The following is a 21149-nucleotide window of genomic DNA, read 5'->3' as shown; positions in this document are numbered from 1 at the left end:
GAGCCACCCAGGTGCCCTACTGGTTTTCTTTTTAACATAAAGGATTGAATATTTGCCTTTTTTCTTATTAGTTTGTATTTTGTTATGCATTCAATGAACCAACTCCTCAGGAGTTCGATCAATCACTAAATTCCCAGCTTCAACGTGGATGGAACTGGAGGGTATTATGCGGAGTGAAGTAAGTCAATCGGAGAAGGACAAACATTATATGTTCTCATTCATTTGGGGAATATAAATAATAGTGAAAGGGAATAGAAGGGAAGGGAGAAGAAATGTGTGGGAAATATCAGAAAGGGAGACAGAACATAAAGACTCCTAACTCTGGGAAATGAACTAGGGGTGGTGGAAGAGGAGGAGGGCGGGGGGTGGGGGTGAATGGGTGACGGGCACTGAGGGGGGGCACTTGACGGGATGAGCACTGGGTGTTATTCTGTATGTTGGTAAAATGAACACCAATAAAAAATAAATTTATTATAAAAAAATAAATTTCTCATACCAGAGATTAAAAAAAATCACTAAATTCCATGGATAACTTGTACCTTTAGTAGCTGGCTGTAGCACAACTGCTAATCTAGACCATGGGGGACTGTGTGGCCATACAGAAATCAAAGGTTCTCTTCATCCCTCATCTTTTCATTCTTTCTCTTCTTAAACCACATGTTTCTCTGAGCCAGGGCCAGTCTAGCAAATTCTGCTTCACTAACAAAGTTCTGAGTACCCAGTTTCAACATGGAGAGAAATAGAGGTTAATTAGGCTGATTCATCAAGATTAGAAAAAAAATCCTGGGGAGTATTAAATAAATTAAATTATTAAATAAATTGAGTATTTCAGGATCAGCTGGCCATGAGTACTACTAAAATTTAAAGGAAAAAATAATTACGATCTTATAAAAACACTTCCAAAACACTTCCAAAGAATAGAAAATAAAGAACACTCCATAATTTGTTTAGCATAACTCTGATATCAAGGAAGGAAAATTAAAAGTCAATTATCACTACTTGGCATAAATTAAAGGGAGAAAAATCTCACAATTGTCTTAATAGATACAGAAGAGGCATTTGTTAAAATTCCGTTTACTATGGAATAAGAATCTCCTTAAGCTAGGAAGAGAAGGACATTTCCTTAGTCTTTAAATGATATGAGGCGGCTGGGTGGTTCATTTGGTTAAGGGTCTATCTTGATTTCGGCTAGGTCATGATCTCAGGGTTTTGAGGTTGAGCCCCATACAGGGCTCTGTGCTGGGCTTGGAGCCAGCTTGAGATCTCTCTCTCTCCCTCTTTCCCTCCCAGGTGCCCCTAAATTGGGTCTTAATTTAAAAATGAACTCCAAGGGATGCCTGGGTGGCTCAGCAGTTGAGCATCTGCCTTCAGCTCAAGGCCTGATCCCAGGATCCTAGATCAAGTCCCTCCTCAGGCTCCCTGCAAGGAGTTATATCCCTCTGTTTCATGTCTGCCTCTCTCTTTGTGTCTCTCATGAATAAATAAATTATTAATAATAATAAATCAACTCCAAACTAATATATGATTTAACTGTCCAAAATAAATAAAGCTTTCAAAGCTTTCAAAGTAAATATATTGTAAGCCTCAGGGGTAGAAATAATTTTTTAAAATAATTTTTATTTTGACCATAGAATAAAAGATTAATAAATTTGACCGTATTAAAATCAAGGTCTCTGATTCATCAATAGATGAATCTTTTTACATCTTAAGGATGTAAAAAGGACTAGCCATGAGAATGTAATGTACAGCATGTGACTATAGTTAATAATACTGTATAGTATATTTAAAAGTTGCTAACAGAGTAGATCCTAAAATTTCTTATCATTAGAAAAAAATTATAACTATGTCTAGTGGTGGATGATAACTAGACTTATTGTGGTGATCATTTCATAATATATACAAATATTGGATCATTATGATGTATACTTGAAACCAATATGTTATATGTCAATTAAATCTCAATAAAAATAAAAGATATGAAAAGGTACAAACCAGGAGAAGATACAATACACATGCTGACAATATCAGGAATATGTAAAGAACTCCTACAAAAGAATATAAACAAAAATGATAATAGAAAAATGGTAAAAGACATTTCTTTTTTAAAGTATTTTTATTTATTTATTTGAGAGAGAGAGAGAGAGAGGGAGAGAGAGAGAGAGGGAGCATGAGCAGGGTGAGGGGCAGCAGGAGAAGCAGACTCTCTGCTGAGCAGGGCGCCTGATGTGGGACTCCATCCTGGGACCCCAGGATCGTGGCTTGAGCCAAAGGCAGATGCTCAACTGACTGAGCCACCCAGGTTCCTGTGAAGAGACATTTCATAGAAGAAACAAATATAACCAGAAGACATATGAAGAGATGTTCTTTACTATAATCAGAAAAATGCAGATTAAAACCAGGAGAGGATAGATTTTTTTTTTTACATGCCACTGTTTAAAAACTTAAAAACCTGACAATACCAAATACCAAATGTTGAAAAGGACATGGACAAGAGATCCAGTGGGTTTTATATATTGCAAGTGAGTATGAAAATAAGTGCAACTACTTTGGAAAATAGTCAGGCACTCATTATTACTCCTAGATAAATACTTGAGAGTTTCAGAATTTCTCTTCCTAGTTATATACCCAAAAGAAACTCTTCCACATTTACATCAAGGAGTATAAATAAGAATATTTATAATGATAGTATGCACAAGAGCAAACAAATATCAGAAAACAATCCATATGCCCATCAGTTGAGTGAATAAACAGTGGTATACTCACAAACAGAATGTTTTACAGTAGTAAAAATAAATAAATTACAGTAATACAACATTATTGGATTTTAACAATAAAGTGGGGGGAAAAGTACCAAAGTATTACATACAGTATTTTACCCTTACTGTAAATTTTAAAACAACTAGATGAAAAAAATATATATGGGGGAAGTAAGATATAATACAATAAAAGCTTATTCAAAAGAGCAAAAACTAAAGTACATAGAATTGAGGATGATGATTACCTTCGTTTGGTGGAGGTGGGGACAGGTATGAGGGATCATGAATATGGTTAAATATAGTTTATTACCAAGTCCCTAGCATTTGGGGGAGGTGCTTTGTTCAAAAATTCTTATTGCTATCTAGCTTTACAACTAGAGAGACAAATACCTATAGGTAGATAGATGATATTGGATACATAAGTAAATGAATAATGTAGGTCATATATGGACTAATGATGGCAGTTTATTATAATCCAGTTCTGTCAACCTGAGTTCCAACAAGACCTTAAAAAAAGCAGCATATGTGATAGAACATAAAGTACATGGAATTACCAATTATGCATTCTTGCTAAAAATGTTTAACTTCTGGGGCAGCTGGGTGGCTCAGTGGTTGAGTGTCTGCCTTCAGCTCAGGCTGTGATCCCAGGGTCCTAGGATCGACTCCGGCATCGGGCTCTCCGGAAGGAGCCTGCTTCTCCCTCTGCCTATGTCTCTGCCTTTCTGTGTGTCTCTCATGAATAACTAAAATAAAGTCTTAAAAACAAAAACGTTTAGGGCAGCCCGGGTGGCTCAGTGGTTTAGTGCCATCTTCGGCCCAGGGCGTGATCCTGGAGACCCGGGATCGAGTCCCGCGTCGGGCTCCCCGTGTGGAGCCTGCTTCTCCCTCTGCCTGTGTCTCTGCCTCTCTTTCTCTCTCTCTGTGTCTCTCATGAATGAATAAATAAAATCTTAAAAAAAAAGTTTAACCTCAACCCGCCTTCTCTCAAGGAGCCAAAGCCCAGGAATCCAGGGTCCTTTCTGCATTAAAGAGGACAGGAATGGAACCATGGCGGTCTCCATATTCGGAACTGAAAACCGACTCTGTTGTGCAGCTTCTTCATTATCCAATGGGCACCAGAGTCCGAGAATATTCCTATGTCTGGTGCCAAGGAGACAGGGAAGGCTTTTTGTGGACAACATCTCCAAGAACCTAGACTGGGAACCCAGAGTGCTGGTTATAGAAGAGTTGGCCATTTCTCCAAAGGCAGAAAAGAGCCTTTACTCTGAATCACTAAAGAGCCATTTGATTTTCAGCAGCAAAGAAAGTACACAGAAGGTTGCCTTAGTTAATATCTGCCAACAGTCCAAGTGGCTGAGGAGAACCTAGTGAAACGACTTCAAACTGGAGTAAAAATACTCATAATATTATAAGACAACCATCAGGCTTCCCTTTGGCAGAAATAGTATTGTTTCTGGGGATATCCTCCCACATCCTGAATGTGTAGGATTGTTATAAAGTGTTAAGTTTCTACAAAACTATTTACTGACCTGTGAAGTTTTTTATCTCAAGGTGCAGACTTTTTTTTAAGGTGCAGATTAAAAGCTAGTAATACCAGGTATGCTGAACTAGTTTTGGAAAAACCATTAAGCTTGGTGCAATGAACCAAGCTTCAACTGCCCAGCATCAACCTTAAAAAGGTAGGCCAGGACACAGGAAGATACTAGTCTACCTTTTAAACATCATTAACAGCCTATATTTAAGTGTTGGGATTAGGAGGGAGCTAAGAACACTGTGGACAGTGTATTTCATGAGGCAGGCCACAGACTTGGAAGATAGTTCTGACACTGAAATAATTAACTTTCTAAAAAGATTCTCAGCAAAGACTTCTGGGCCATTCCAAATGAATCTAGAGACACCAGAGAGACCAGAGAGCTACACACTTAAATGGTGATCAAGCTGGAAATGCAGGCTCTGGGAAAAGGGATACCTTCTGAACTTGAGCAAAAAAAATCTGTGATTTTTTTTTTTGTTAAGATGGATGAATGGATGGATGGATGGATTTATTTATTTATTTATTTATTTATTTATTTATTTATTTATTTATTTATTTCAGAGAGCTCTGAGTGCATAAGCATGAGCCAGGGGAGGAGCAGAAGGGAAGGAGAAGGAGGGGCCAAGAATCTCAAGGAGATCTCAGAGGAGCAGCTCAGAGTCCAACACAGCCCAACATGATCACAATCCTGTGATCCTGATCTGAGCCAAAATGAAGAGTTGGTCGCCCAACTCACTGAGCCACTCAGGCATCCCTAGTATTTTATCTACACAATTACTTCCTGAAAATAATATCACCCTTCTTTAGAGCTCTGAGCCAGAACAAAGAGAAACTATTTTTCTTTCTAATTCAGCAACTTGGGGATATTTTCTTGTTCAAGCAAGAAAATAGGCAAGTTTGACACTCTATTGTCAGATATGGTTCTTCTGAGGTATCCCATATACTAAACAGCTTGGTATCTCATTAAAGCTAGACAAGGAATGAATTTCTAGCTACATCACTGTAGCATTGCAAGATGCAGACCACCGGGTCCTGAAAGTAAACCAAAAGGCATAGGAGAAAAGATTTTTCAAAGTTGAGGGTTAAATTTTTATGTGAAAGTGAAATCTAAAATAAAGGTAGGTTGGGATCCCTGGGTGATGCAGCGGTTTAGCGCCTGCCTTTGGCCCAGGGCGTGATCCTGGAGACCCGGGATCGAATCCCACCTCGAGCTCCCGGCATGACTGGGAGCCTACTTCTCCCTCCGCCTGTGTCTCTGCCTCTCTCTCTCTCTCTGACTATCATAAATAAATAAAAATTAAAAATAAATAAATAAATAAATAAAATAAAGGTAGGTGTCGAAAAATGGATTTAACCAATTTTAATATTAGAGATAACCATCTCACCACCCACACACAAATAAATGGTAACTCTGTTGAGGTGATGGATGTGTTAACTAACCTAATTGTGGTAATCATTTCACAGGATACACATATGTCAAATCATCACATTGTATATCTCAACTTACACAATGTTATTTGTTAATTATATCTCAATAAAACTAGGGGAAAAAAAGAAATACCATGGACCAATTTAAAGAATATAAAAAAATCCCATAATACAAAAACAAAACACAATTAAGGAAAAGAGTTCCTTAAATTCAAAGATTCTCTTACTGGGATCCCTGGGTGGCGCGGCGGTTTGGCGCCTGCCTTTGGCCCAGGGCGCGATCCTGGAGACCCAGGATCGAATCCCACATCGGGCTCCCGGTGCATGGAGCCTGCTTCTCCCTCTGCCTGTGTCTCTGCCTCTCTCTCTCTCTCTCTCTCTGTAACTATCATAAATAAATAAAAATTAAAAAAAAACAAAGATTCTCTTACTGATTTTACACACACATAAAATTTGGATTCTGCTTTTTCATTTAAAACTTTATTATAGAGGGATGCCTGGGTGGCTCAGTGGTTGACACCTGCCTTTGGCTCAGTGCATGATCCCAGGGCTCTGGGATCGAGTCCCACATTGGGCTCCCTGAGGGGAGACTGCTTTTCCCTCTACTTATGTCTCTGCCTCTCTATGTCTCTCATGAGTAAATAAATAAAATCTTAAAAAATAAATAAATTTTATTCTAGAATATCACTCTTTTAACTTGCTTTAAAACAAGCATCTAAACCATGAGATCCCTGAGGACAGAAACCAGATGTCATTAATGTCTGAATACCCTTTTACACTGTAAATGGTGTTGATTAAATAATTTATTTAGGTAAATAGATATAAAACTCAAATTTCTTTAAATACATTATTTCAAATTACTACATTTTTTTCTGTAGTACAAATCTGAAATGATACAAATTGTACCCAAATATCAAACCATGAATTAACCAAGTTGAGTGGAAAAAAGTTCTCCTGACTTAGAGTTCTATCTTTCTTACCTGCCTGTTTCTATTGAAGGTATTCTAAACCTTTGCTGGACAATGTGTAGAAAGGTCTGCCTGCAACAGGGCTGAGACAACCTCACAGGTGCCTAGGCAGGGGCCTGTGGACTCTGAGGAGGTCCACTTCCCGCTGGGAGCCAGTTCTAGTCTCTATTTTGGTTTAATTCAGGTCTGCTTCACTGAAGCCCCACTAAGCAGCTACTGACCACTTACGTATGAAATTTATAGAACAGGGGAGCCTGGGTGGCTTAGTCGGTTTGGCAGCCAACTCTTGATTTTGGCTCCAGTCATGATCTCAGCGTTCTGGAATCTGAGCCCTGTGTCAGGCTTCTTGCTCAGTGGGGAATCTGCTTGAGGATTCTCTCTCCCTTTCCCTTTGTTCTTCCCCATATCCTGCACCTCCGCACACACGTGCTTTCTCTAAAAGAAATAAATCTAAAAAAAATAGGCCTTACCAAGTGTACAAGTTTCCTATATTTATATGATTTTCTACTTATACTTTTAGAGATCTGTACATTCCCAAAATATTTTGGGCCTCAGTAACACATTGCTTCAAATCTTAATTTTATTTTATTTTTTAAAAAGATTTATTTATTTATTCATTCAGAGAGAGCAAAGAGAGAGGCAGAGACACAGGCAGAGGGAGAAGGAGGCTCCATGCAGGAAGCCCGATGTGGGACTCGATCCTGGGTCTCCAGGATCACACCCCAGGCTGCAGGCGGCGCTAAACCGCTGCGCCACCAGGGCTGCCCCAAATCTTAATTTTAAAAGCTGTTCTATTATCTTCTATGTCTTGTAAGTACACTTTATCTGTTATACACTTGTGCATACTTATTAAGATATAAAATACACTTGCAAGTTAAAAAAAGAACATATGTACATATAAGTAAGTTAAAAATAAAGTAGAAAAATGGTTTTCTTTTATTTATTTTTAAAGATTTTATTTATTCATTTGAGAGAAAGCAAGCACAAGCAGGGGGAACAGCAGAGGGAGAGGGAGAAGCAGACTCCCCAGTGAACAAGGGGCCTGACATAGGGCTCGATCCCAGGACCCTGGGATCACGACCTGAGTGGAAGGCAGATGCTTAACTGACTGCCCTCCCAGATGCCCTGAAAAATAATTTTCTTTTAAAGAAAAAGCAAATGGAAGACCAGACATTGCTCTTGAGCACATGAAGCACAGCACTGAGCCTCCTTTCCCCCAGATGTCTGCCACAATCATCATGTGTTGACGTCTCATCTCTCTGACCCTCTTGTTTCTGGCACTGTGGCTAGAGTTACCACAGAGACTTTATGGATAGCAAAAAGCCAAAGGAAACTGGAGATTCCACAGAAGATTCCCAACGGTGATAGACATCTATGGTGTGTACTGTTAGCCTGCTTGTTTCAGTTTCACAGGCTTCTTAAGAACACTTTTTTATTGTGAGAAATTCTGCAGGTCTTGGAGTAGCAAAGAATAATGAGGCTTACTTCAGCTGTAACAAGAATGACCCTCTGTATATCATATGACCAAAGAACAGGTATTTGTCTATCTCCAATTCTGTGAGGATCAGATCAACTCTGTTTTTTTTGTTTTTGTTTTCTGGGGTTTTTTTTCAATGCTTATACACATACATATGATATGGTTTAGTACAATTGCTTATGTTTAATTGCCTTATAAAGTCACACCTCATATACAGTCATCGGTAAAATTCCCTGATTGTCAATACCAAATTTAGAAGGTTCAAACATTGTAAAAGAATGACAAAGAGTTATATACCTTGAGATAAATTTCAGGATGGGTCAGCTCTAGCTTTATTCACTGTGGAGTGAGTGCAAGTACTAAGTTCTGTCTAGTTCTACCTGAGAGGAAAGCACTACATCTATGAATACTGTCACCTACGACTAAACAAAGAGCAAAGGTTCCTTTGGCTTTAGCACTCTGTGTTCCCCTAGAAGGGTTTCTGACTAGTGGTGGCAGAGAGGACAATGAATAACCCAAAATGCATCAACAGCCCCATCCCAATAATCAATCTCTCAATCTAAAGCCCAGCAGAGGAGGAAGCTCTTTGGGATGGAAGAAGAAGGTAAGTTGGTACAGATGAAGGCTGTGCCACTCCCAAGCCCTGATGCTATAGGCCACACCTAACTAATAATGCAGAATATGGGGCCATATTTGAAAATGAATTTCACTATTTTAAGGATAGAGCATCTTGAACTGAAAAAAAATCACTAAATTCTATCCTGAAATTAATAATATACCATACGTTAACTAAAGTTTAAATAAAACCCAAAACAAGATGCTTTCCGAATATACATATCTAAATATATATATAAGCATAGATATAGCACAGATATATATATCTAACATATATCTAAATAGAGATATCATAGATATATCTAAATATATATGTAAAATAAAATAAAGGGCAGCCCTGATGGCCCAGCAGTTTAGTGCCTGCCTTCAGCCAGGGGGCCTGATCCTGGAGACCCGAGATCTGGTTCCATGTCCGGCTCCCTGCATGGAGCCTGCTTCTCCCTCTGCCTGTGTCTCTGCCTCTCTCTCTTTCTCTGTCATGAATAAATAAATATTTAAAAAATAAAAAATATTTTATATATTCATTTTATATATAATATATAATCCTGCATTTACATATACTTATGTAGAGCATCTTGAGAAAATGCAGTGTAGAGCATCTTGAGAAAATGCAGGATACTTATTCTGAAATTTTAACTCAAGAGTGTAGAAGCTACACCAGCATGTGGGTATATTGTTCTTTTAAAAATCTGGATGCGTATTTGGGGTTTCAAGCACCACACAAAAGCTCTTTAAAAACTTTAATTGCCTAGTATAATGAACGTATTAGGCAGAGGTTTAAAGAGACCTACATCTTAAATGGGTTAAGTCATCATTTATGACCATCTTCATGAAACATGGTTAACTCTTTCTGGTGATAGGAGATTAAACATGAAATCAAACAGTTTTACTCACAACAGATAACCAACTAAATTGCTTTACATGTACAGGTTTATACAAAAGCAGTGATATAACTATATTGACCATTTCAGATCAGGGTTATAGGCCACCTGCTCACTATGTATATCCTACCAAACAGAAAAGCAGCCATCTTTCTATTTTAAGACAATTATGGGCATAAATCATATGATGCAATATAGAAGTTCTTCTGTAAAGTTTAGAGTAGAAGAAAGGAAGACAAAAAATTCCCATGAAATAAAAAATAATTCCACTGGTCCAGTACTCCATGAAACCAGAGATAAACTGTAGTTCTCTAGGCATTTACTTGGATCCAGTTCACCAAGACACTTCAGTATGCTTCAAACTGGTTCATCATCATTCTCCTACTATATTCATAAGCCAAAAATAGTGACCCATTGGCAGGGAACGCTCGAATCATAGTAGCTGTCAGCCCAGAATATAAAGCTGCTGTTCCTTCATTTTTCACCACACTTAGAAGCGTTCCCAGAAACCCAGCCTGTTTTCCAGATATGGAAAGAACCTGAATTCTGGATTTGATACAATCCACTGGGTATATGACAAGCCAAAGACAAATTCCAGCAATTCCACCACTTAACATCAAAGGGACAGGGCCTAGTTCATCTTTTGATCTCCCGGAGGCAAAAAATGACCGACTCAGTTCATAGCCACAGAAGAAGAAGAAATAGCCTGGTACTTCCTGAAGTAGAGTGCTCGAAAGTCCGTGGTAGAAGCCCAAGGGGCCTTCCTTTCTAAGGATACTCTTCACGACGGACCAGATTGTATTTTGGCTTTTTGCTATTTTCCCTGACATCTCCATTTCGTACATAGTCTGTAGCCGGCACTTCACAAGCTCAGTGGGACACAGGGCCAGCGCGGCAAACGCGGAGGCGAAGGAACCCGCAGCTGCCGTCTGCAGATCGGTCAGCTTCTCCTGCTCGTCCAATCCCACCACCTTCCTCACGAGCTGTTGGCAGAAGCCATAGCACATGAAGAGGACAGAGTTCTCGGCCACGTAGGCCATCAGCGCGGGGCCGGTTCCCTTGTAGAAGCCCCGAAAGCCCACTTGGGAGTACGTTTTCAGGCAGCAGTCCACGAGGCCCTTGTACAGGCCGGGGAACGTCTGCATCTTCACTTTCACTGTGTCGAAAGGCTGCCCGGTCAGGACACACGCCGTGCCCCCAACGGCACCCGCGGTGAGGTCGATGGCGGCTTGGATGGCAGGGTTGGACTTCATGGCGCGGGCCTCTGTGGGAGGCCACCCTAGCGCTCAGGGCGGGTGGCTCACGCCAGCCGCGCACTCTCGGCTCTGCCCTCCCAGCTCTGCCCGAGAAGCCGCTTAACCCCAGGCGAGGCCTCGGGCCACCCTCCCCGCGCACTGAAATAACCCCCCGCCCCGCCCCCGGCCGGCGGGCTCGCGCCAGGCCCTCCCGCGCGCCCCGCCGCCCGCCGCTCTCAGGCCCCGCCACCCGCCGCCCAGCGGTAGCCGCCGCTGCTGCCGCAGCCGCCCGGGCCCTCGCCGGCCCGCCGGGGACGCAGGCTAACGCCACACCTCCCCCGCCCCGCCCTCACGTAGGTTCCACCCTGGAGCCCGACCCCGGGCTTGAACTCAAGGGTCCATGGCTTAACCGACTGGGCGCTCAGGCGCCGCGTAAGTACACACTTTTAATGAGTTTATGATACAGCGATGGAAACCTATTCGATAAATTCTTGCAATGACGGCCAGAGACTAGACGCGGCTGTTAACCAGCGGGGGGGGGGGGGGGGGAGAAAAACTTCCCTTTCCGGCTAGACCCCCCGCCTGAAGTCAAAAGGTCAAATCTACAGAAACAAAGGTTTAAATTAGGGAAGACAAACTACCGGGGTTGGGGGGCAGGTTACATTACAATTGATGACTACTGGATCCCTGGGTGGCGCAGCGGTTTGGCGCCTGCCTTTGGCCCAGGGCGCGATCCTGGAGACGCGGGATCGAATCCCACATCGGGCTCCCGGTGCATGGAGCCTGCTTCTCCCTCTGCCTGTGTCTCTGCCTCTCTCTCTCTCTGTGACTATCATAAATAAATAAAAATTAAAAAAAAAAAAACAAAAAACAATTGATGACTACTTTTGATCAGAAAACCCTTAATGTCTCCAGGACAGGATTGGTAGCCCTCGCCGCGCCTCTCTGGGTCTTGCTCTTCCCTCTCCCGGGGAGGGGCGGGGGGAGGAGAAGTCAGAGGCGGGCGGATCCGCTCCGCCCTGCCCGCGGAGCTGGGTGGGGAATGGTTACTTTCCTGGGAAGAGCGCCAAAGATCTGCGGCTGGAGTCCTGAGAACTGGTGGCTCTGAGTCCTCATCATTTCTAGAGATAGGACGCGGCGCTTTACAACTGACTTGGGAAACGGGTATTGATACACTGGGAAGAAAGTTGATACAAAGGAGCTGTGTGGCTCCAGGGCTCTCTACTGGCTTTAAATCCCTGAAGAGCCAGAGCCTCCAGCGGCAGCAGAAGATCAGGATATAAAGAGAGAGAGAGAGAGAGAGAGAGAGAGAGAGAGAGAGAGAGAGAGAGAGAGATCAGGATATAAATAAATGACAACAGGCCAAGCTTCCAAGGCAAGATGGGCTTTTGGACTTTAGCTTGAGGATACCGCTGTCAGGACACACTTTTTCCTCCCAGATAGGTGCTCATCATCCTCAGCGTTAGAATGAATTCTCTTGAGGTTTACACTCCTAAGGCCCAGTCGCTGTTGGACAGACGGAGGTAGGGCCTCTCCAAAGGTAGACCTAAGACTAATAGGTGGGGGTCACCCTTCCCCCAGATGTCACCTCAGATAAGTTCCTAAAACTCATCAAGTCACAAACAACTCGCGACCTACCGAGACCCCCCTAAAAGAACACCTGAATCAGCCAAAAACAAGAACATGCACGCTGTCTCACCTTATCACATAAAACCACATGTCCCTAACCACCCCATTTTTTCCCCCTTAACTTGCACAGGCATAAAAAAGCACACCCCCTTCCCCTCCTGGGCGCGACTTCCCTGACTCAGGCCTCCTCTCCGAGTCATGGAACCTCACCCGGGAGCGCTCCCTATTAAAGCACTCTCAGATCTACCGCCTGGCTCTGCTGTCTTTAATTTTCTCCACCAATCATTAAAAAAAAACAAAAACCTAAGTCAGTATTTTACTTCAGGGGTAAAAATGAAATGGAGAGGGGGCAGGAAGTAGGCTAAAACGATTCCCTCTTCGGAAAACTTTCCTTATCAGATTATCTTCGGGTGTCAATGAATAGATAAAAGTGAGGCACTGTAAAGCAGATGATGTGTGAATAGCTTGCCAACAGGTAGACTTCCTTGTATTAGAGAGTGATCTGGCCTTTTCTTGGAGAATGCCCAAATGCATGCAACCCTTGATCTTGGGCTTGTAAGGTCTAGCCCCAGTTAGAGGTAGAGTTTACTTAAAAAAAAGAATTTAGGGATCCCTGGGTGGCGCAGTGGTTTAGCGCCGGTCTTCGGCCCAGGGCGCGATCCTGGAGACCCGGGATTGAATCCCACATCGGGCTCCCGGTGCATGGAGCCTGCTTCTCCCTCTGCCTGTGTCTCTGCCTCTCTCTCTCTCTCTGTGACTGTCATAAATAAATAAATAAATAAATAAATAAATAAATAAATAAATAAATAAATAAATAAATAGAATTTAAAAATATTTTTCTAGTGTAAAAAGGCAGAGTGTTCTCACATGAAGAATTTTATTTTATTTTATTTTTTCACATGAAGAATTTTAAAATCTTTTTCCAGTGTAAAAAAAGCAGAGTGTTCTCACATAGTTTCTCTGTCAAAAAGTTTACCAAGATAACAAGAAAGCCTCAAGGTCAAAAGGGTAAGTGATGAGACAGTGAATGGCCTTTTCAGAAGGCCAAAGCAGAGGAAGGACAGATAAATTAATTCAAAGATCAAAGAAAGTTACATGCTAAATGTCTGAAAGGCAGTAGTATACAAAGAGAGACAAAGCCACTTGATATAGAACCTGTGGGAAGCTCAGTGTTTGCAGGCAGAAGTTTCCAAGGAAGGGAGAAATCAACTGCTTTTGCATTAAGTTCATATATACGTTTTCGAGAAGCCAAATTAGTGATCCAAGCCAGGGATCACAAGGGCATTAATAGGGAAATGGTCTATACCTTCATTGAATTGCCAGGTATAGTTGCATAACTAGTAGAGACAGAGATCAAGTGCCATGAATTATTTTTTTTAAAGATTTTATTTATTTATTCATGAGAGACAGAGAGAGAGAGGCAGAGACACAGGCAGAGGGAGAAGCAGGCTCCATGCAGGGAGCCCGACGTGAGACTCAGTCCTGGGTCTCCAGGATCACACCCTAAGCCAAAGGCAGACACTTTAACTGCTGAGCCACCTAGGCGTCCCAAGTGCCATGAATTAAACTAAACTGCTGGATTCGGAGAGAACAAATTCCAGCATATATTATATCACTGCCCACATAATAGGTAAGCAACTGCAACCATTTTTTTTTATTCTAACCAAAATTATGATGCTTCTGTTTTAAATTTAAGCAGTCTTCCCAAGCATACACATCAGATAATAATGGCAAAGAATTTCCAGCTTCTCTTTGAAGACCATTACTCTTGACAAGATAAATGCCCACACGCTCCCTAGCAGTTATTAGATTGAATAGCTAGATAGGATTACCAGAGAAAGTGGAGTGTGAGCTAAGGCCTGAATGACAAAAAGCCAAACATGAGAGTATCTGAGACTGTTCCAGGAAACGGGAATTGTACACGCTAAATAAAGCTCTTGTGGTGAAAGAGAAATTGGCATTTGAAGTACAGATAAAAGTCCAGTATGGCTGCTGTGTAGTGAGTAGTCTTCCCAGGCTATATTTTCACATAGAATTCTTACTGGGTAATAAAAGATAAGAACCAGAGTTTGATCTCCAAATTAAAAATGTCAGGCTTTATGACACTGGAAGCTGAATATAAAGATCTCATTTACCTAGTCTGTAGATACAATGAAAATTGGATATTGATATGTTTATTACAGCATTTGGTATAATGAAAAAATTTAGAGATGTGTGGGTGGCAGCGGTTGAGCGTCTTCCTTCGGCTTAGGCATGATCCCAGAGTCCCAGGATCAAGTCCCGAGCTGGCCTCCCTGCATGAAGCCTGCTTCTCCCTCTGCCTGTGTCTCTGCCTCTCTCTCTGTGTGTCTCTCATGAATAAATAAATAAATAAATAAATAAAATCTTTAAAAATAAACTTTTTTTAAATGAATAACCTGAATGACCAGCAATAAGGGAGTGGATAAAATGTTTTTTAAAAACCTGTATCATAACAGAAGCAGTAAATCTACATATACTGATAAGGATACTTATATATTTGAGTCATAAATTTTATAGTAGTGTCTACAAAAAAATCATATATACTTTCTCTTTATAAAACTACATAAATATACATAACTAATTGTACACCAAATAAAGGCCTGGAATGATATATCTCAAAATGTTAAGTTTACAAAGTTGGTGTGAAAGGGACTTTACCTTTTCTCTTTTGTACTATCCTGCACTGGAGCCACTTGGGTGGCTCAGTCTGTTAAGGGTCTGCATTTGGCTCAGGTCATGATCCCAGGGTCCTAGGATTGAGCCCCAGGTCTAGCTCCCTGCCCAGTGGGATGTCTGCTTCTCCTTCTGCCCCTACCCGTTCATGGTCTCTTTCTCTCTCTCTCTCTCAAATAAATAAAATATTTTTAAAAATCTGCAGTGTTTAATATTGAGAACTGTACCCTGACTATATACCATACTCATTAGCCAAGGGAACTGTGAGAAAAGTGCATCCTTTTGATAACACAGGACTTAACTTTAAAAGAGAAATGGACCTCTATCTTCTTAAGTTTTTCTCTTTTGAAGTTTGCCAAAGAGATTAATTACTCTTCCAGATTTCTAAATACAAAGCCAAGTTATAAAAAAATCAAGTAAAAGACAAAATTATAGTAGTTAGCTGAGTCAGTTTATGCTACAGATATAAACAGATATGCTGCAGAAGTAAACTGTCTTCTGTTGTAATTAGATTTTTTCATTTGAAACCAGCCACTTAAAATGGATTTTTTAATACTTTTCTTCTTGATCATTTTTTAATTCAAATAATTATTTAATCCCTGTTATGTTCAGACACTAGTAAATAGGCAATAATAGATTGCTTTTACTGTTAATTTACTGTATTCCAGGCATTGTTCTTTTTTTTAAATTTTATTTATTCATAGAGACAGAGAGAGAGGGGCAGAGACACAGGCAAAGGGAGAAGCAGACTCCATACAGGAAGCCTGGCATGGGACTCGATCCAGGGTCTCCAGGATCACACCTGAGGCTGCAGGCGGTGCTAAACCGCTGCGCCACCAGGGCTGCCCTCAGGCATTGTTCTAAGTCCTTTATTTGTATCAACTAGATATACATAGTATTATCACAATGTTATTTAACGATGAGAATACTAAGAAAAAACAGATTAAGTTACTGGCCCAAGAGCACACAACTAATAGGTCAGAGCTAGCATACAAATCCAGGCACTGCATTTTTTGACCTTGCAATCTTAATCTCTTTACTATTCTTTAGTAAGTTTATAGTAACTAACAAGCCAAACTGCCTACTCTCAGTGAACTTACAGCCTAGTAAGCCTACTAGGATGAGCCATAGGTAGTTTACACTTTGGTATGACAAATGCTTAAGACTATTTTAGAGTACATGAGATTTTAATAGACACTAAATGTTTAGTTCAGTACTTCATATCCAGTGTTGGTACTGTATGGCACAATAAGTATTTGTGGAATGACAGGGAAACACTGAGTAGAGGCAAAGCCATAACTGAGTTGCTCTAGATGGAGATCAAGACAGCCTTGCTAAAGTTAGTAATATTTAGTTTGAGAACTGAAGGTTAAGTAGGATTTGACCAAATAGGTCTTTTAGATAGTGACGTAAAATAAGTGAGAGGATGTGGTGAGATGAGGGTGAAAAGGTAATTTAAGCACTCACAATCTGACTTTTTAAAAATATAAACTTAGTTTTGGGGTACCTGGGTGGCTCAGTCAGTTAAGTGTCTGCTTTTGGCTCAGGTCATGATCCCAAGGTTCTGAGATTGAGCCCTGCATCAGGCTCCCTGCTCTTAAGGAAGCCTGCTTCTCCTTATCCCTGCCACTCCCTGTACTTATGCCATCAAATAAATAAATAAAATCTTTAAAATATATATATATTTATAAACTTAATCCTGAAAGCAGTGGCGTAACATTAAAGGGTTTTAAGAAGGGGAATGACATGATCAAATATATCCTAGGGAGATCACTTTGGTGACCAAGTCAAAAAACTAAATTGGTAAGAAAAAAAAAAGTTTGTACACATACTCACAACCAGTTAGAGAGCTACTGCCATTTGCTAGGCAAGAGATAATAATGACTTGAACTAGGGCAGTGTCAGGGGATGAAGTAGTGATTTAAAGCGCTTTTTAGGAAGTAGACTCAGTAGTCCATGGGTGAGTGGTCAAAGTTATGGCTTATGCTTCTAGCTTCATTAACTGGAATGTGTAGTAGGGCCATATATTTTCACTGAAGTCATAATACAAGGAGGTAGAGCAGGTTTTTAAAGGAGGAAATGAGTTCCATTTTGAACAAGAGTTGAGTTGCCTGAGGAATACTTACAAGGGTTTCCAATACACGGGTGAATATACTAAATCTAAACATTGATGGGATCAGGCTGAGAAACAAGGATGTGAGAATCAGCATAGTGCTAGTAATTTAAAGAGTAGTCCCACAATCACTAGACGATTTTGTTACTGTATGCAGCATCTCTCCTTCCTATATAGATGAACTCAGCCTTCACTGGTGTTGACACCTTCACAAGAATAAATTATTTTGATAAATAACTCACTGTAAAAAGTAAATATAGTGGGAGCTTTTCAGGTATCGATGCTGTTAAGTGTAGCAAGATACTAAAGGTACTAAAACAGAATTTATTACCTACCATCCTAAAATACTAAGAAAACTTGCTTCTTCCTGTTTGCAAAAATCAAGAAATAATCCAAAGTTTGGATACTGGGAGAAACCTTAAGCCTCTATATTCTGTACTGAAATCTGAAAAGTATGACATTTTGGTAAAAGAGAAATGAGGAGATAATCTGAGAGAAAAATTAGTCTTGTGAGATCTCCAAACATTAGCATGTATGATTTTAGACTTGAGAGGTCTGGACAATTTTAACATTTCACCATTGCTGTTTCTTATCAAATACAACTAAATCAGGCTTTAAATGTTTGCTTCATGAGGCCAATTTTCAAGCTAACTTTGACTCCTCCCCTGTCAGAAGTGAACTGCAAAATGCAACTCTGCATTTTGTAAAATTTTTCAGTTTTCACAAATAGCTCGTGCCAAGGCATTACATCAGAATCTTAAGAACATATGAAAAATTTTAAAGAAACTTTGAAATATCCCACTATAGTGATGACTTCCTTTTGAACAATTTTGACTAACATGGACATATCACCTGAGTTCTGTACATACTATTAAATAATTCCAGGAATGGAAGTTGAAAATATTTAGAAATGCAATCAATCCAAAACAATGGGTTGATTACATGAACAGTACGGGATGGAAGAGCCTTTGCTTTGTTTCTACTATTTTAACAAGATGAGTGTAGTGCTTAAAAAAAAAAAAAAAGATAAAAATAGACCTTCATGTACAAAAGTTAGGATAGTTTAGGAAGGTTCTGTACGTAGTATTTTCTTCACCTACATATGAAACAGGTGGGTTGGAAAGTTAACATAAAGCAAAGACAGATTTCCCAATCTTTTTAACCCTGTGTTTCCTTAAAACTCAACATAACTTCTTTCCCTACAAAACAGGATCAAATCAGTCATTAAACCCCACCAAGAGACCACCTCACCAGAGGACCTGATACCCACTACCTCTTAAAGAGCAAGACACATGATGAGGTGAAAATTAGTTGCTTTTATTTATTGTTAAAAACAACTTTTTGAAATGGTTTATAACCCTACATACATAAGAATGCTTTGAATACCTGGGAAAATAGCTACTACTTCATGGGACAACATGCAAACCAACATCACTGCCTGCACACTAGACTCTGCTTACTGATTTATGATGGCATCACAGAGAAGGAACAGCCACTCTGGCAAATGGAGAAACAGCAGCAAAATCCTTCAGTAAAGTTTTAATTACTAAGGTTACACTGTTCGTTCCACTGAGCCTACAATTTTCCTACACTTATCTGTCTATACATTCTTACTTTCTACAGGATAAACAGCAAAGTGGTTCTGACAAACAAGATAGCAATTCACATATTTGTAAGACAAATTCAGTAGATAACAGTGAAGAAAATGAGAACTACTGCAGTTAGATCTAGTCCAGGTGTGATGAAGCCAAGATTCTTCTTTCAATGCTGAGCAGTCTAAGGAATGAAATTAAATACGAGAGCTCTTTTCACTTCTCCAGGAGTGATTCTAGCTCTTCCTGCAAAGAGCTGAGCTGCTCCTTTTCTCGGTCTTCCTTTTGTTTGAGTTCATCCAGCACAGCCTGAAATCTATTCTTGAGAGCCAGGTTTTCGACTTTCATAATGAGATCCTCCTGTCGTTTTGCCCTATCCTGGGTCTCTTGGAGTTTGCCTTTCATATTATCAATCTGTTTCTGAATTCCCATAACCAGTTGATTGGTCCCCTCATTTTCTTGGTGCTGTTCATCTGATTCATTCAGCTTCTCCTGTAGCTGTCTTTCCAGATCTTCCTCAGTGTCAATGATGTTTATATCTTCTTCATCTTGATGCTGCGTCTCATCTTCATCTTCACTGCTGCTACTGAGGTCATTGAATATCTCCCGAAGCTCATCATGTTCTAATGAGTCATGGCCCTGCCTGTGACCAGACATTCCTGGAGAAGATATATCAAGGCCCTGATTTTCTGTTTCTTTTGTTTCATCTTCAGCAATTATCTCCCAACGAGTACTCACAGCTTCAGCATCTGTACTTAGCAACCGCTTCACTTCCTTCTCCACATCTGGAGATTCAATATACTTCTTCTTTGCTGTCTTCCGGAACCTTCTCTTTCTGACATTTTTTAGAGGCAGAGTAATTCCATGGTTCCATATAAACTTCTTCTCTTTGTCCTTATCCTTTTTCTTGCTTGCTTTGGGATCAGCAGTAGCAACTGGTTCCTCCACAGGAGGATAGAGATCACCATCAACTGTGGAGACAAGCATCTGACATATATCAGCTGTCTTGTAAAAAGTTTTTTTATCAATGGTTTTCAGGCTTTCCATAACACATGGCAGATCTACCAATTTGGAGGCCAATGGAACCCGGTCCACTCTGACGATTCCGTGACGTCCATCAGGGTGTAACTCAATTGTCAGTCTGTCCTTCAGATTGACATGACCAGACTGTACTGCCCGTCTCACAGTAGAGGCATATTCCGGAGGTAGCCGTAAAATAAACTGGCTCTCTAGTTCGTGAGGAGCATCATCTTTGCTCTTACTCATCTTTTCCTCTTTGAGACTCACTTCTCAACCACCACTTGTTGCACTTTAAGTTCCAGCTACTGACAACAGGTGGAGACCAGTTTGTTATGAACTGAAATCCTTAATTACAAAAAGTTTTTAGGCAGAACAGAAGCTAAGCGTCTACTGTGAATTAAGGCCCAAGTCTCTATAAATCTGCTGTGATTGAAATACCAGTCGTTAGGGACACTAATCAATTAAGTCCATTTAAAACTATTAGCTGCAATTCAAGTTCCAACCTCTAGATGCCGCTGCCGGACAATGCAGACCGGGCTACCTAGCAGGAAAGCAAATGGCGGCTTCTGCGAAATGATTTTCGACACAAAAAGTAAGGCCCAGCAGACACTACCAATTTACACTCTCTCCCGGAACAAAGGTATTCAAAAAGCAGAACGCAGTGAGCTTTCTTCGCCTTGGGTACTTACAATCCAGTGACGATTATAAACCCAGCTTCTCCGGATAGGAGCGAGTGGAAGAGGCAGCCACTCCGAGCAAGACGGCCAGGAGCCGAGCGTCTCCTTCTTTATTCCTTTGTTCTTCCCAGGTCTTAGGAAAGTGATCCGCTACCGATTATCAACGAAATGCCGACGGCGGGCAGTGCGAAATCTCGCCGAGAGCCGCAGCTCGCAGCGCCAGACTCGGCAGCTCCGCAGCTCGGCGGATCTCAGCCCGGAGCTGCAGACCTAGCGGAGAAGAAAGCACTACGTCACACCGTGGGGCGGCTATGAGTGACAGCACGATTAAAGCGGAAGTCCGGGCTGCCCCAGCGCGCGCAGGCGCAATTACATTATCCGGGGACTTGTCCTCTCGCGATGATTTGACTTTACGCGAGAAAACGATAAATATTTCATAAAGAGCTGTTGGTTTGAAAATATTTACAGACAAACATTGCAGCGAAGACGTTGGCCCTCGTGTTCACCTTTCCCGCTCCGCTAAGCCAGAA

The 21149-nt window shown here is 40.9% G+C and overlaps 2 protein-coding genes across 2 annotated transcripts; both read right to left on the bottom strand.

Moving 5' to 3' along the window:
* Positions 1-10006: 10006 nt before the first annotated feature.
* Positions 10007-11008, bottom strand: LOC129514282 (mitochondrial ornithine transporter 1-like). The gene has a single exon (XM_055332926.1). The coding sequence runs from the start codon at positions 10910-10912 to the stop codon at positions 10007-10009; it is 906 nt and encodes a 301-aa protein (XP_055188901.1). The 5' UTR covers positions 10913-11008.
* Positions 11009-18626: 7618 nt separating this feature from the next.
* On the bottom strand, positions 18627-20922 carry TAF7 (TATA-box binding protein associated factor 7). Its single transcript, XM_055331905.1, has one exon. It carries the CDS (start codon positions 20186-20188, stop codon positions 19139-19141), a length of 1050 nt encoding a protein of 349 aa, XP_055187880.1. The 5' UTR covers positions 20189-20922; the 3' UTR covers positions 18627-19138.
* Positions 20923-21149: the final 227 nt, after the last annotated feature.

Source organism: Nyctereutes procyonoides, unplaced genomic scaffold (genome assembly GCF_905146905.1).
Source record: "Nyctereutes procyonoides isolate TBG_1078 unplaced genomic scaffold, NYPRO_anot_genome, whole genome shotgun sequence".
In the NCBI taxonomy this organism is placed as follows: domain Eukaryota; kingdom Metazoa; phylum Chordata; class Mammalia; order Carnivora; family Canidae; genus Nyctereutes; species Nyctereutes procyonoides.
The sequence above is the reverse complement of the archived record's forward strand: the minus strand, read 5'-3'. Positions and strand labels throughout refer to the sequence as shown.